The 15,527-nt window shown below is 40.8% G+C and overlaps 2 protein-coding genes across 2 annotated transcripts in view; both read left to right on the top strand.

The window, feature by feature from the left end:
- The window catches only part of LOC104397278 (solute carrier organic anion transporter family member 4C1-like), a 38,907-nt gene extending 31,692 nt beyond the window's left edge, over window positions 1–7,215 (top strand). Inside the window, exons 11-14 of the mRNA XM_010007228.1 lie at window positions 552–616; window positions 4,740–4,877; window positions 6,025–6,137; window positions 7,180–7,215. Coding sequence (XP_010005530.1) covers window positions 552–616; window positions 4,740–4,877; window positions 6,025–6,137; window positions 7,180–7,215 — 352 coding nt within the window. The remainder of the gene's footprint in view (window positions 1–551; window positions 617–4,739; window positions 4,878–6,024; window positions 6,138–7,179) is intronic.
- A 1,486-nt stretch (window positions 7,216–8,701) lies between these two features.
- The window catches only part of ST8SIA4 (ST8 alpha-N-acetyl-neuraminide alpha-2,8-sialyltransferase 4), a 47,622-nt gene continuing 40,796 nt past the window's right edge, over window positions 8,702–15,527 (top strand). Inside the window, exon 1 of the mRNA XM_010007227.1 lies at window positions 8,702–8,727. Within this exon, the coding sequence (XP_010005529.1) occupies window positions 8,702–8,727 (26 nt within the window). The remainder of the gene's footprint in view (window positions 8,728–15,527) is intronic.

The raw sequence follows: 15,527 nt of genomic DNA, 5'->3' as shown, positions 1-15,527 counted from the left end.
TTTTGCTTTGGAATGAGGACTTAAACCACTGTGCAAGGGATTTCCTGTTGTGTTACTTGGTGTAATAAGCAGGCAGAACTTGAAGCAGAGGACAGTCATACCACTGTTTGTTATCTCTGTAATGGCATTTGGTTGGTAGGTACTGTTTGAATCAATTAAAAAAAACCCAACTTCCCTATTTGTAGCAAGATCCCTCTTTTATGGGAGCACTCCTGATTGCTTTTGTCAAAGCAAGAAGCAATACATGTGCCATGTGCTTGGATGAAGAAAGTATTCAACTAGCCTGTGCATCAGTAGTGCCAGGTTTCAAATTACTTTTTGTTTATACTGTTTTGTTAAACTAATTAAATGTAAAATTCCTTGGTGAGCTATAGAAGTTGCTTCTATCTTTTCTCCAAATACCTGTTAAAGTTCTTCAGTTTTCTAAAACCCTTTGCAATAAACAGATTAAAGTAGTATATTAAGACAAAACATTCACTGAGGGACAAATTGGAAAAAAAGAACAGCTAAAACTTCTTTGCCAAGTCTTAAACTGTAAATCTCTTTTACAGGTGTGTGTCAGATAAACAACGTGCGTTTGCTCTTGGAGTACAGTCTTTGTTTCTACGACTACTGGGTATGACTGCCTTGTTGAAACACTGGCCTCTGCATAACTTATTTAATGGATGTTTTTCTAGGTTTATATAGCAAGAAGCTTTCATATAAATTTGAAGCAGCCTGTCATTGGTTTACAGAGTACACTTGTTATAGGACAGAATTCAGATTCCTCTTTTAAATAGGGCATGCATGCTAATTTTAGCCTTTCTTGTTCATATTAGTATTAACAAAATGCAGGTAGCTGTCAGTCTTTCAGCAGAAGGCACCTGCTGTCATGTCCCTTAAAAGGACACCTGTTCTGAAAGCTGAAAAAGAAAACATTATGTATATAGAAAACAGGTTCATATAGTTAACACCTCAAGTTCCAAAAGTTAGTGACACTGTTGCATACAGTTGTATCTATACTTGCCATGACAGCATATTTTAAAGTGCATAGGTGGAGTTTTCCTTCTCCCTTCCCTTTCAATTTCTTTGATTATTTTTAGCCTTTATTGAAATTGTAGACACTTTTATACTCAGTTACTGAGGTTTTATGGGAAATCTAATATTTACATTCTAAATGCAAGTAACTCCAGGGTTTCAGTGAGACAAGCAAATCACCTTAAGTAAAACACTAAGCTTAATGTAGGTTATCTCTGAACCACACGTGAATTTTCTCAGGCATATCTTAATCTCTTGGTTTTGTCTTAGACACATTTTAGATGCCATGTATAATTCAAGACTAGGTCAAAGCTCATTTACTGAAAAGACTTCTGTTAATATTTAGTGCTGCAGCCATTTCCTCCTGTTTGAGATCAGATACCTACCAGTGTGAGTTCTTTGCTGCACTTGCTGAAACTCTGGTTAGTCAAGGTTATTCTGCCAATAAATCATAAGAATTGGCATCTGTACAGATAGAAATTACCTGGTAGGTAGTGTTAAGTGTTGTATGAGGGCTTCTCTGATTTACTTCACTCAAGATATCCTGCTGTTTAACAGGAGAGGTCAACTAGTCACCAAGAATGTTGAAAAGGCAGAGGTCCTCAATACCTTCTTCACCTCTGTCTTTACCAGTGCTTTCCATAATCTTTGACAAGTTGTGGAGATCAGTAGATGTCCCTGAGGACTGGAGAAAGGCTAATATCACCCCCATCTATAAGAAGGGTCCAGTGGAGGACCCAGGTAATTACAGACCCATTAGTCTCACTTCAGTCCCTGGGAAAGCTGTAGAGCAAATCCTCCTGGGGGCAGTCATAAGTCAGTTGAAGCATGTGATAGGAAAAAAACCACCATATATTTACCAGGGGAAAATCGTGCCTGACAAACTTGATTGCCTTTTATGACAAAGTAATTTGCTTGGTTGATGCAGGGTGAGCGGTGGATGTTGTCTACCTGGACTCTTACAAGGCTTTTGAAATGGTCCCTTGCAGCCTCCTCCTGGAGAAACTGACTTGTTATAGCCTTGACAAATGGTCTGTGCAGTGGGTGGGGAACTAGCTGACAGACTGTACCCAGAGGGTGATAGTAAATAGTTCCTCCTCAAACTGGTAACTGGTTACAACTGAGGTCCCCCAGGGATTGATATTGGTCCCAATGCTATTTAACATCTTCATAAGCGGCCTGGATATTGGGATCAAGAGCACCCTGATGAAGCTTGCTTACAATACTAAGATGACTGGGAAGCTGACACTTCAGAAGGGACAGCCATCCTCCAGGAAGACATGGAAAGACTGGAGGAGTGGGCTAGCAGGAATCTTATGAAGTTCAATGGGCAGAAATGTAAGGTCTTGCACCTGGGAACACATAAGCCAGGAGTGCAGTTTGGACTGGGATCCACCTGTCTGGACAGTAGCCCTCTGGAAAGGGTCCTGGGGGTCTTGGTAGATAGTGGGCTCAACATGAGTGAATAGTGTGCAAAGAAAGCCAACAGAATACTGGGCTTCGACAACGGCATCAGCAGCAGAGATAAAGAAATCATCATCCCGCTCTACTTGGCATTTGTCAGACCACACTTGAAGTTAGTTCTGGTCCCTGCTCTACGAAAAGAATGCAGGCAGTCTGGAGAGGATCCAGAGAAGGGCCACAAGGATGACCAGAGGACTGGAAGACCTGTCATATGAAGAGAGGCTGAGAAAACTGTGTTTGTTCAATGTTGAGAAAAGATGGTTTCAGAGAGACCTTGCTACCATGTTCCAGTATTTAACAGGTAGCTACAAAGAAGATGGAGACTCCTTGTTTACAAGAAGTCACATGGAAAACACAGAAAGTTATGGGCACAAGTTGCTCCATGGGAGATTCTGATTGGACACAGGAGGTAAATTTTTCACCATGAGGACAGTTAAGCATTGGAATAGTCCCCCAAGGGAAGGGGTAGATTCTCCCACATTGGACAGCTTTAAGTATCAGCTGGAGAGGGTGCTGAGCTATCTCATAAAAACTATGGTAGAGCCCAAAAAAGGTTAGGCTAGATGATCCTTCCAACCTGGCATTCTCTGATTCTTTGATCTGTGGCAGCAGAGGATAGGAGAATTTTTCTGCATTGAGAGAATCATCATGGTTGGAAAGGACCTCTAAGATCACCAAGTCCAGTCTTCAACACACACAAATCCACAACCTTGGCCACTAGAGCATGTCCAAAAGTGCCACATCTGCATGGCTTCTGAATACCTTCCAGGGATGGTGACTCAACCACCTACCTCCCTGGGCAGGCTGTTCCAGTGCCTGACAACTGGCTGGGCTTGGCCATCTAGCCAGTTTTTTACCCAGTGAAGAGTACACTTGTCTATGCCATGACTTGCCAGCATTCTCTAGGAGAATGCTGTGGGAGATGGTGTCAAAAGCCCTGCCAAAGTCTAGGGAGACAATGTCTACAGCCTTATAGGCTGTGACCAATAGGTGGGTCACATGGTCATAGAAAGCGATCAGGTTGGCCAAGCAAGACCTCTCTTTCATAAGCTCATGCTGGCTGGTCCTGATCCCCTGGCTGCCCAGCACTTGCTGTGTGAGCTTACTCAAGATTAGCTTCTCCAGGAACTTGCCCTGTGCCAAGGTCAGGCTGGCAGGCCTGTAGTTGCCCAGATCCTCCTTCTAGCCTTTCTTGTAGATGGGTGTCACATTAGCCAGCCTCCAGTCATCTGGGAACTCTCCTTTTTGTCAGAATTCTTGATAAATGACATTTTGCATCCCATAAGTGCTGGAGATTCTCCCTGGCTGTTTTTTTACTGTTGGTGTATTTGTAAAAAGACTTTCCATTGTCCTTTATGTCAGTGGCTGATGTGAGGTCTAGCTGGGCTTTTGCCAGTTAGTATCATTGTTTGTGCCAGTGAGGTGTTTGTTCTGTAGACTTGAGACATGACACAGAGGTTCTAGACAGAAAAGCTGTAGTGAGGATATAGCTGCTTGTTAGCTCAGGAATGGTTTAGGGCTTGTGTAGGTTATGTAGACGTGCAGTGGTGTACCAAGACTGTTTATAATAAAATTGGTCATACCTGGAAGCAAAACAATTGTTCTTTATAAAGCACTATTGTAACTAAAATCACACATCTGTTAAATTTCATGCAGGAATAATTGTAAACACTACTCATTTTAGGGATTTTTTTTTTTTTCTGGAATCTTGTCTACATTTGAGGGATACAAAAAAGGTATAATTGAACATGTTAAAATAATACAGAATGGTTTGGGTTGAAAGGGACCTTAAAGACCACCTAGGTCCAACACTCTTGCCATAGGCAGGGACATATTTTGGTGCTCTCTTCATTTGAAACAGATTAGTGTATCATCTGAGAAAAAGGACTTATTTTCTTTCAGTTAAAATCCTCTTTCTTAATTAGTTGTTTTCTCCCCTAATTTTGGTTACACTTCTGCAATGAAACTGAAGAAGTTATAAAAACTTCAAGTCTTTGAACAGACCTCTTGCATGATAAAGTGAGAGCTGTATAAAGAAATAACTGATGCTCTGCATTCTACCTATTAGGTGAGAAGAAAATGGAAGAGACACACTTGATATGTAATAGAAGTCCTATGACTTTTTACCCAAAGTTATCTTTAGTGTGTGGCTATCCCATTTTATCTTCCCCACCAGCTTAGCATTTTACTGTATGTATTAAGACCAGGTAAGATTGTTGTAAGTAACTCAGGTGTTCTAACATTACTGTGTTTTTTAGGTACTATTCCTGGTCCAATTTTGTTTGGTGTTGCTATAGACAACAGTTGTACTCTCTGGGATATTAATGAATGTCACGTTAAAGGAGCCTGTTGGGTTTATGACAATGAAAGAATGGCTTATCTGCTGATGGGCATAAGTAAGTGACTTTTTCATACTAAATACATGTACATATACATATATACATATACATACATATATTACAATACATGTAATATAAATATATTGACCTTGACTTCTAGGTGGGAGTTATTTTAAAACAGGAACTTCAACTTTTATTTTTTAGCAGCAGTGGTTTTTTAAAAAACCCTGATTTTTAATAATAAAAAGCAAAACAACAAGGAAAGAGCAAGACCATATGAAGTGGTTCTTTAAAAATTACCTAAATTTAAAAAAAAAAAAAAATCTTTTATACTTTGGTCTATCTTCAGTGTCATACTTTATTTACTGAATTTTAAGTGATTGTCACATGTTTCAGTCTTACCTGTCTGGATATGTTGGCAGTTTAAGGTCTTAGGAGCTTTTTTCCTCTTGTCATTTTGCAGTTCTTCTCCCTAAATTAATACCAAGATCTTGAAAAAACCTCTTAATATTAGTAAAAAATGTTCTCGAGTTATTTATCAATCTGTTCGCTTAAAATATATGAGGTGTGTGTGTGTCTAGGAGGGGGAAGGCAGGCTAAGCTTGCATCTGTGATACCTGTCTTCTAGCAACTGTGATAGTTCAATTTGTGCACTGTAGGCAACATCTAAACTTGAAACTGAAAGTCTTAACTTCAGTTTTCAGTATCTCTTGGGCATATTTGCGATAAAACACAATCCCTCTTCTCTTCTTGCCCCCTCCCACTCCCTTAAGGTACACAAATATGATGATGTACCAGTGGTGAGTAAAGGGAACAAGCATTTAGAGTAGTTAAGGATACAATACTTAATAATGGGGAGTTTTAGTTTGCGGCAAAGAGAATGTTGATGCAATGAAGAACAGTACTGAAACAAGAAGTCAGGAAGACTTTCTCTTCATGCTGGAGTGAAGGGAACAAATACAAAACTGAAGTAATGGCAATAGCTGCTGCAAGCAAGAACTGGTGGGCAAGCGAAGGAGCTGAAGTCAGTTGGAAGACTGCCTTTACAAGCCCTTTGCAGTTAATGTAAAATATGTTGAAATTTAAAGCATCCATTTAAATCTTGCAGTGTAACTCACCTTGTGAAATTCTGTGTATGACTGAAACACTCTTGTCTACTATTAAAGGTAACTGAAACAAGAACTTTTCTATTCTTTGCATTCAGGTGCTATTTGCAAGATCATCACGGTTATCGCTGTGGTCATGGCAATATGGTTGTATAAGCCTCCACCAGCAAGTTCAGCCCTGTCAGGAAAGAATTCAGAAATGGTATCTGCTGTACACACATAAATTGTGGTGAATTGGGGGCTTTTGTAAGAAGCCAGTAAGAATAAGCACTGCTCCAACACTTGCACCAAAGTTCTTGTGTACCATTATCTAAATATAAAAGATCATATCCAGTTCTTGAAAAATTGAAAATACTTGTTAATGTTTAGCATTCTCTAACTTGCTTTTTTTTGTATTCCACTATGTATACAAAAAAGAGACACCTAGATTTGCAGTCTCATTTTAAATGTCTAATTTATAACTTAAGTGAAACAAGATGGAATACTCTGATTAAAAAAACCAAGCAAGATAAATGAGCTCAGCTGGGCTGACTGTGATGCCCATTTGCTCCTGGTTATGCAGTAATACCTAAGTGAGATTGTAGTGAGAGAACACAAATAACTTGGTATATTAAAGGGAACTGTGGATGTTTAAAATTGGTTTCTTTTAATGTGAACATATTATGTGCTAGTGCCTTAGCTGGGGTTTTAGACTGTAGATACACTTGGGAATGTGCAAATATAGACATATTTTTTAAATATTTTTACATGTTACCTTTACAGTGTAAGTTCATTTCTTATTTGTAGAGAAATATAAATTGTTGTTAAAGGTGGGTTTGTAAGAGCAAAATGTCTGTTAATGTAAGTGTCTGAGTTTCTGTCTGGAATAAATACAGAAAGTTGTCTAACTGTTTTCTTTAAGCATTGTTAATGTTTTTCTATAAAATTAGAAATTTTTTTCTTACAGCTTCTGTGTAGGCAGACATTTTGAAGTGACAGTTACAGGCTTCTCAGCTCCAAATAACACAATACTGAAAGCTAGAAAGAATATGTATGCAATCATCAAAAGTAGGAAAATATAGCTTTAGTTTTTTCTTCTGACTTATACCCTGCATGCTATTAAAACTGTTTAAAATAACCACTCTTACTGGATATTCAACTATATTGCCTGTGACTGAAACAATTCAATATTGACTGGAAATTTTTAATGAAGTATCTTTGGCATTTGCTAAATTTCTTTAATGTAAACTTTCTTTTTGTTGCTGTTAAACTAGGTGGAGGTTAAGTATACAACTAAAGATCCCGTATAACTATTTAGAATGAGATATTCAGGAAATAAGGCAAAATAGGCTACACCTCTGAAAGCATAAGACTTAATGGCTTTTTGATAGAGGAGGAAAGGGGCAGAATATGACAACTGAATTAATACTTTATTTGAATGATTCCTGTTAAAGTTCCCAGATAAATGGGTTCATAGGAAGGAGAATAACTTCCTTGAAAGAACTCAATACTGATATTCTGTAAACTTTGGGAATATGGCCTAAAACTCAGATGTCCATTTCCAGCTCTGATGTGGTTTGTATGTGGTATAGCAAATCACTTAATCATAGTAAAGACATGCAGTATTAGCTCCAGCTCCCTTCTTCCGTTTCTTCAGCTCTGTTGCGGCAGACTCCACGAGAAAAAGCAGGAACAAGCTGATTCCCTCAGCCACAGAAGCCTCCTTTTCATCTGTTTTATTCCTCTTCCTTCTATCTTCTCCTCTCTCTCCTTTGTTCCAGCAGCAGCGGACAACAGGCGGCAACGACCCGTATTAGCCCTCAACGATTGTTTGATGGGTCTTTTTGTCTGCTCAGCTCCCAGCCCCAGGCTGTGCTTTCTGCAAGGGCTGGGTCCTGGTTGCAAACACAGCAAGGTGGGGCTGGCCGTCTTCGTCCTTCATTGTGTAAGTCACCACCCGCAGCACAATCCCCGCAGTGTTTCCATTGTTTCTCTATTCATTCTCTTCCATCTGTTCTCTCTTTTGCAATCAGTTTGGGTGAGAGACGTATCTTTTGTGGAGGTCGGTTTTCCACAGCTGCTTCCCCCCGGGGTCTGTCCTATGGGAGAGAATCCTTCATGAACGTCTCTTTCATGAGTCCTTCCCAGAAGATACAGTCCCTCAGGAGCAAGCTGCTACAGCATGGGCTTCCCCAGAGTCACAGGCTTCTTCAGGAACAGTCACGGCCCCTGATGCGGAGTCTTCCATGGCTACATAATCCAAGTCCACTGGCAGCGAAATCCAAGTTCACCCTTCCTGGTACCTTCAAGGAATGTTGCACCATGTTCCTCCATGAGTTCAGGGGCACAGCTGCTATCTCATCATGGGTTGCAGGGAAACTTCTGCTGGGGCACCTTCCTCCCCACCAACCATGGGATCTTCACATGTAGATCCTTCTTTTCCTGGCTGCTTTCTAGGAGGTCAACCACTAACCTATACTGATGCAGGGGGTTGTTCCCCCCATTGCAGGAGCTCACATTTGCCCTTGTTGAACCTTGTTATGTTCCCATCTGCTCAACTCTCTGGCTTGTCCAGGTCATGCTGGATGGCAGCACAGCCCTTTAGTGTGTTAGCCTCTCCTCCCAGTCTTATGTCATCAGTGAACTTTCTGAGGATACACTCCGTCCACTTGTCACGATCCAATAAGCTGGAGATGGGGAGATTTCTTGTGGGATTGCACAGAGAAAGTACAATATCAGGTGCTGAAAGACAAACATTCATTTCCATTTCTAATACCACAAGCTTATATTCCAACAATGCCAAGACATCTTGATGCCACAAGGTTAGCTTCTCAGACTGCTCATCTAGGTCATTGAAGAATAAACTAAGCAAGACTGGGCCCAGCACTGACCCCCTCAGAGACACCACTGGCTACAGTCCACCAACTCAACTCTGCACTATAGATTACAGCCTTCTGTGCTCCTTTACTCAACCAGCTCTTAATTTGCCTCACTGTACACTCATCTAATCCACACTTCCTGAGTTTCTTAATGAGGATGTTATGGGATCAAGCATGATTTCCCCTTGGTGAATCCATGTTAACCACTACCAATAACTTTTATTTTCTTGAAGACCTATACTGAAGAAAAAAAGATAAAGCTGTTCAGAAAATAAGAGTTTGCCAGGTAATCTCTAACAGATCAAACCCAACCTTAAAAAAAACCTCAGCAAAACCATTCCCCAAACAGCCCTGATGTTTTTATTAGGATTTCTGCACAAAAAGCTTTAGTGATGATTCAGGCAAGCATTCAAATATCATCTTGGTATTTCTTTCCTGTTAATTTAAAATTTGAAGATAAGTCTGTGGGGACTAGGACATAGCAAGAAAAAGAATGAGCTTAGCAGAACGTGTATGAGGAAAAGCTCCAACACATTATGAGTGCAGAAAGAACAAAAAATCCTGCATAAAACATTTAAAGTTTATTTTAACAAACCTGACTGTAGTGGATGGGAGAGCTATAAACGTATCTGAAAAACCTGGGAGGTTAGAATGGATGCTACTACACTTGCGCCCAAAATGGAGGAACATTGCCTGTAAAATACAAACAAGAATCTGAACTATTAATAATACGGTAGCACCCAAGAAGCTGTAAAAAAATTAAACTGCCCTAGGTAGTAACAGAAAATCCATCAGACCAGGATTTTATACTGACACACTCACTAAGAGGAAATGTTCTACTGTAGAAACATTTCAAATCATTCTTTCTCTACATATTGTATGCATTGTTTACCTCTCTCAGTGTGCTTACACAGGCTTAGCACACAATGAATGATAAGTATAATAAGCAGTAATGAGTGCTTTTTCTCTCTTCTGGGTCCTGCAGTACAGCTGTAATCATTCTGGTAATGATACACACCATCAGCCCATCTCTGCCACATTGTGATTTGAAGAAGGATAAGTAATAGACTTTGAGGACAAGACATGAATCCATGATAGTTGGGGAAAAGTAAATTTGAAAACTGCGAATATAGATTACATTGTAAATACACTTTATAGATTACATTGTAAATACAACATGAGTTTGTTGCTAAATTTGTTATATAAATTTAAACCAGAGAGCAGATGGATTAATTTGATTTACTGTTTGTCAAAATTGACTCCAGTGGAAAAGTACTTTCTTGACAAACTGTAGATCTTTGCTACCATTTAAGATGTAGTATTGGAATGTATTGCAAGTACATACAAACTAGACTTAAAACAAATTTATCTGGGAACTACAGAAAGGATAACTGTGTAAAGTACAAACATTGGCAAGTTCATCTCAAAAAAATACTTGAGTAACCAGGCTTGTACAAGTTCCATGCTGAAAGCAGCCTTACAACTACAGTCCTTGGTCCTCATGGGAGATTTTAACTACCCCGATATCTGCTGGAAGACTCACACAGCCAGCCTTTCACAGTCTAGGAGGTTCCTCCAGTGCATTGATGATAACTTCTTGATGCAAATGGTGGACAAGCCGACTAGAAGAGGAGCGCTGCTGGATCTTGTACTAATCAACAAGGAGGGCCTTGTTGAAGCAGTGGTGGTAAGTGGCAGCCTTGGCTGCAGTGATCACGAGATGGTAGAGTTCAGGATCCTGTGTGGGAGGAACAGAATACCCAGCAGGACCAGAACCCTGGATTTCCACAGGGCAAACTTTGGCCTCCTCAATCAATTGTTAAGGGAAGTCTCATGGGACAGGGTGCTAGAAGGTAAAGTGGCTCAAGATAGCTGGTCAACATTCAAGGACCACTTCTTGCAAGCACAGGATCAGTGTGTCCCAATGGGTAGAAAATCTAGTAAGGGAGCTAGGAGACCAGCATGGTTAAAAAAGGAACTGCTGGGCAAACTCAAGTGGAAAAGGAAAAGCTATAGATCATGGAAGGAGCGGCTGGTCACTTGGGAGGAATATAGGACAATTATCAGAGGATGTCAGGAGGCAGCTAGGAAAACCAAGGCCTCCTTGGAACTTAACCTTGCAAGTTAAGGATAATAGAAAGGGCTTTTTCAAATGCATAGCAAATAAAGCTAACACTAGAGGCAATATAGGCCCACTGATGAATGAGGTGGGAGCCCTGGTGACAGAGGATATAAAGAAGGCAGAGGTGCTGAATGCCTTCTTTGCCTCTGTCTTCACTCCTGCAGGGTCTCCCTATGAGCCCCAGATTCATATAGCCCCAGAAGAAGTCAAGATAGAGGAAGAGTTTGACATGGTAGATGAAGATTGGGTTAGGGATCAGTTGAGTAATCTGGACATCCATAAATCAATGGGTCCAGATGGAATGCACCCAAGGGTGCTGAGGGAGCTGGCGGAGGTCATTGCTAGGCCACTCTCCATCATCTTCAGTAAATCATGGGCAACAGGTGAGGTGCCTGAGGACTGGAGGATAGCAAATGTCACTCCAGTCTACAAGAAGGGCAAGAAGGAGGACCCGGGTAACTATAGACCGGTCAGCCTCACCTCCATCCCTGGAAAGGTGATGGAACAACTTGTTCTTGTCACTATCTCCAGGCACATCAAGGACATGGGGGTCATCAAGAGCAGTCAACATGGTTTTATCAAGGGTAAATCATGTTTGACTAACCTCATAGCCTTCTATGAGGAAATTACTAGGTGGATAGATGATGGTAGAGCGGTAGATGTGGTTTATCTTGATTTCAGTAAAGCATTTGACACCGTCTCCCACAGCATCCTTGTAGAAAAGTTGATCAGGTATGGGTTTGGTGATCAGGAAGTGAGGTGGATTAGGAACTGGTTGAAAGGAAGGAGTCAGAGAGTTGTAGTCAATGGGGCAGAATCTGGTTGGAGGTGTGTGACTAGTGGAGTCCCACAGGGGTCGGTACTGGGACCGGTGTTGTTCAACATCTTCATCAACGACCTGGATGAGGGTATAGAATGTACCCTCAGCAAGTTTGCTGATGACACTAAGCTGGGAGGAGTGGCTGACACACCAGAAGGCTGTGCTGCCATTCAGAGAGACTTAGATAGGTTGGAGAGTTGGGCGGGGAGAAACATGATGAAATTCAACAAGGGGAAGTGCAGAGTTTTACATTTGGGGAAGAACAACACCATGTCCCAGTACAGGTTGGGGGCTGAACTGCTGGAGAGTAGTGTAGGTGAAAGAGACCTGGGGGTCCTGGTAGACAGGAGGATGACCATGAGCCAGCAATGTGCCCTTGTGGCCAAGAAGGCCAATGGCATCCTGGGGTGCATTAGAAAGGGTGTGGTTAGTAGGTCAAGAGAGGTTCTCCTCCCCCTCTATTCTGCATTGGTGAGGCCACATCTGGAGTATTGTGTCCAGTTCTGGGCCCCTCAGTTCAAGAAGGACAGGGAACTGCTTGAAAGAGTCCAGCGCAGAGCTACGAAGATGATGAAGGGAGTGGAACATCTCCCTTATGAGGAAAGGCTGAGGGAGCTGGGTCTCTTTAGCTTGGAGAAAAGGAGACTGAGGGGCAACCTCATCAATGTTTACAAATACGTAAAGGGTGAGTGCCAGGAAGATGGAGTTAAGCTTTTTTCAGTGATGACCAGTGATAGGACAAGGGGTAATGAGTTCAAATTGGAGCATAGGAGGTTCAGGGTGAATATCAGAATTTTTTTTTTTACTGTGAGAGTGACAGAGCCCTGGAACAGGCTGCCCAGGGAGGTTGTGGAGTCTCCTTCACTGGAGACATTCAAAACCCACCTGGACACGTTCCTGTGTGATGTGCTCTAGGTGACCCTGCTCTGGCAGGGGCGTTGGACTGGATGATCTTTCGAGGTCCCTTCCAACCCCTAAGATTCTATGATTCTATGATACCAAGGGAGATGAAACCCACTCTAGGGATTTGGTGATTTGTTTTAAGAAGATGATATTCCTTTTAAAATAGAGCCACACAATTCAGTAGTTCCACTGACACCTGAAAACACATATCAGTTGTATTTGCTGTGCAGGAAAGCATCTGATGAAAATTTCAGTCATAGTGTCAGAAAATATATCTAGGCCTACTCAACTACTGTCTCCAGTTCTCAAATAGCTTTTAAGATGAAGTACAAAGACTGAACGTTGTGTTTTTAGGGAGCAAGAGCTGTCTGCATACTAAGTAACAACACACAGATTCCTAATGAAATAATTTGAAAGTTTTAATTCTGTCAGGACTGAGCTAACAATTTCTGCATAGCTTTAAATAAAACAAACAACAGTAGCTATGTTCAAAGTTCTTTGATATACCTGTATGAACCAGTGAAAATCATTAACTACTTCTCTTACTGTGATGGCCTGATAGTAAAGAGCTAGAGATTAAAGGTCTTTAACTCCCAGGAGAGAACGTAACAGAAGAAAACATTTACTCCTAGCAAAGTATAGTCAGAATCCTGTTTTCTTCCAAGGCATTACAAGATTCAAATTTTAGTTCCGGTGTAATAAATCTAGTTTTCTGTGCCTTTGCTAAAAAATAAAATAAAATAATATAGCTTGTCAGTACTAAATAATAACAATGTGTACCCAGACTGCCAAAAGGTGACATTTCAGCTGTATTCTGTTACATACAGACACACAGCTCTTTAATTATTTTTTGAATGTTTATCAGGCTTGTGTCACTGAGCTAGTTAAGAACCTCTAGGTTTGCTATACTGTGAATAGAACTCTTTAGGGACATAGCAATGACAAGGAATATCCCACATGTAAAACAAGGCCAATTACTCTAGGAAAGGTATGTCCAACCTAGCAGTCATCTCATCTTCTATTGTTTTACCCCATCAACAGACATCTGCAGGAGACTAATGCCTAACCGCTTCAAGTACAAATACTGTTCTACAAAGGACTGGTGTTTTTTCAATGTAGAAATATTTTTTTTGGGTGAATTAGATTTTGAAATGTGACAAGATTTTGGTAGCTTACCTAGCTGCTAAGGCCTCTAGCTTCGTAAACTGTCAGGAAGGTGAAAATCTGGAGCCTTCAGCTTCTAGCATCCTAAGTTCCCATAGCCTTTGGTCTGGAAATTTTTGCAATTTGTCTGGTCAAGAGTGGAGGAAGAGTGTTTATGGAGTTTCTAAGCACTGAATACCTACCAGAACATCTGTTATATTGATAAGAATCTAAGTGCCTCTGAGGCTTCAGACTAAACCCTCCAAACTCCAGTGCTAGCTGTGGTTCCTATCTCACATTGTTATGCCAGGTAGCCCACTAACAGTCTGAGCAATCTCAGATTAGGATCTAGGAGTGCTAGTTTTCTGTTTCTGAGGTTGAGTCTACCTAATGAACTGGGTAACACTCCAAGGCCTAGACAGTGTGATAGCTCGATCCCCTGTCAGCATGAACGTAAAATGTCACCTCATAGCTCCTTTCTGCATTCAGAAAAATAATCCTTTTTCAAACCAAAACCTGACTGCACAGTTTTATACATCACTTTGCTGAATCTATTGCACTGGAGAACTTCTACTTTGCCTCCGTGTCATCATGTTTTCTGATGATAGGGAGGTTTCTCTCTTTCAGAAAGTATTCTGTCCTTTCTTCTGATGGCTGTTTATTCTCCAGATACTTAAGGAAAATCTTGAGGCCATCTGAAGTGTATTAATTTTTTGACCTTAGAAGATTTCTCACTTTGAAAAACAGACAAAAAAATTGTTTTCAGTTTCTCAGAGATAGATGGTGACAGCCATATAATAGTAAGGTCTGCTCCAGCCAATAGGATGTTTTATCTCTGATGATGTTTTTCTGTGATAAATACTGTAACATTTCCTTTGAGTTCACTGGTGTCTTTATCATAGTCCAGATAGATACCATTAACAGCATTTTCAAGGGACACCTGCGACTGATCTGGAAGAGAACACTCTTACTAGTTATATTGTTGAAGCCTTGAACAGGTTTGTAGGATGTACTGGGATAACCTGCAGCTGTGAATGAAATAGAAAATTCAAGCAGGATACAGCTGTATGTTATCAATAAAAATGAGTTGCTGCTGAAGATCAAAATACAACCTATAAATAGATACATGTTATTGAATGTTTACTAATAATGTGCTCAGGACCTGTAAGTCACATGTCCATGGAAGACCCTTCTCATTTTATTTATCTATCCATCTTGATTAACGCCCTTGTCAATGTCATTACATACCTTCAAAAAATGTAATCGTTTCTGTAAATACTGCCCAGAAAGTGCTGTAGAATATCAGTTCTCATTATCCTTAGGAAAGTATGCACAGCAAAAGACAGTATTTAGTAGGGGAAAACAAAGAGACAGGACAGCAAAATTTGAAAGTGGATTCAAATAGTTTTGACTGACGAATCTCAGAAAGTTTTACAAGGAGCACTATGAGGATTTAACAATAGGTTGCAAAACATCCTATTGCAAGAGAAGTTATACATAAAGAATGCAAAGTGTTCCACAGAGGAGGAAAAGTGTGCCAGAGTTTGGAAGCCCTGGGAATGGCTACTTGTTTTTCTTGTGGCTGTGCCTGCGTGCATTCTAGAGATGGTTCATGGTTAAAAACTGGCGTGGGAAAACTGCCACGATAAGCTGCCCCACGGCTGCCACCGCCAAGAGCTGCAATTACCTCCTGCCACAGTGAGAAACTGCTGCCCTCGGTGCTTGGAAACGTGGCAGCGAGTGGCACCGTCCCCC

This window comes from Chaetura pelagica, unplaced genomic scaffold (assembly GCF_000747805.2).
Source record: "Chaetura pelagica isolate M959 unplaced genomic scaffold, ChaPel_1.0 scaffold40, whole genome shotgun sequence".
NCBI classification, from domain to species: Eukaryota; Metazoa; Chordata; class Aves; order Apodiformes; family Apodidae; genus Chaetura; species Chaetura pelagica.
Note: the sequence above shows the minus strand (reverse complement) of the source record. Positions and strands in the feature narration are given on the sequence as shown.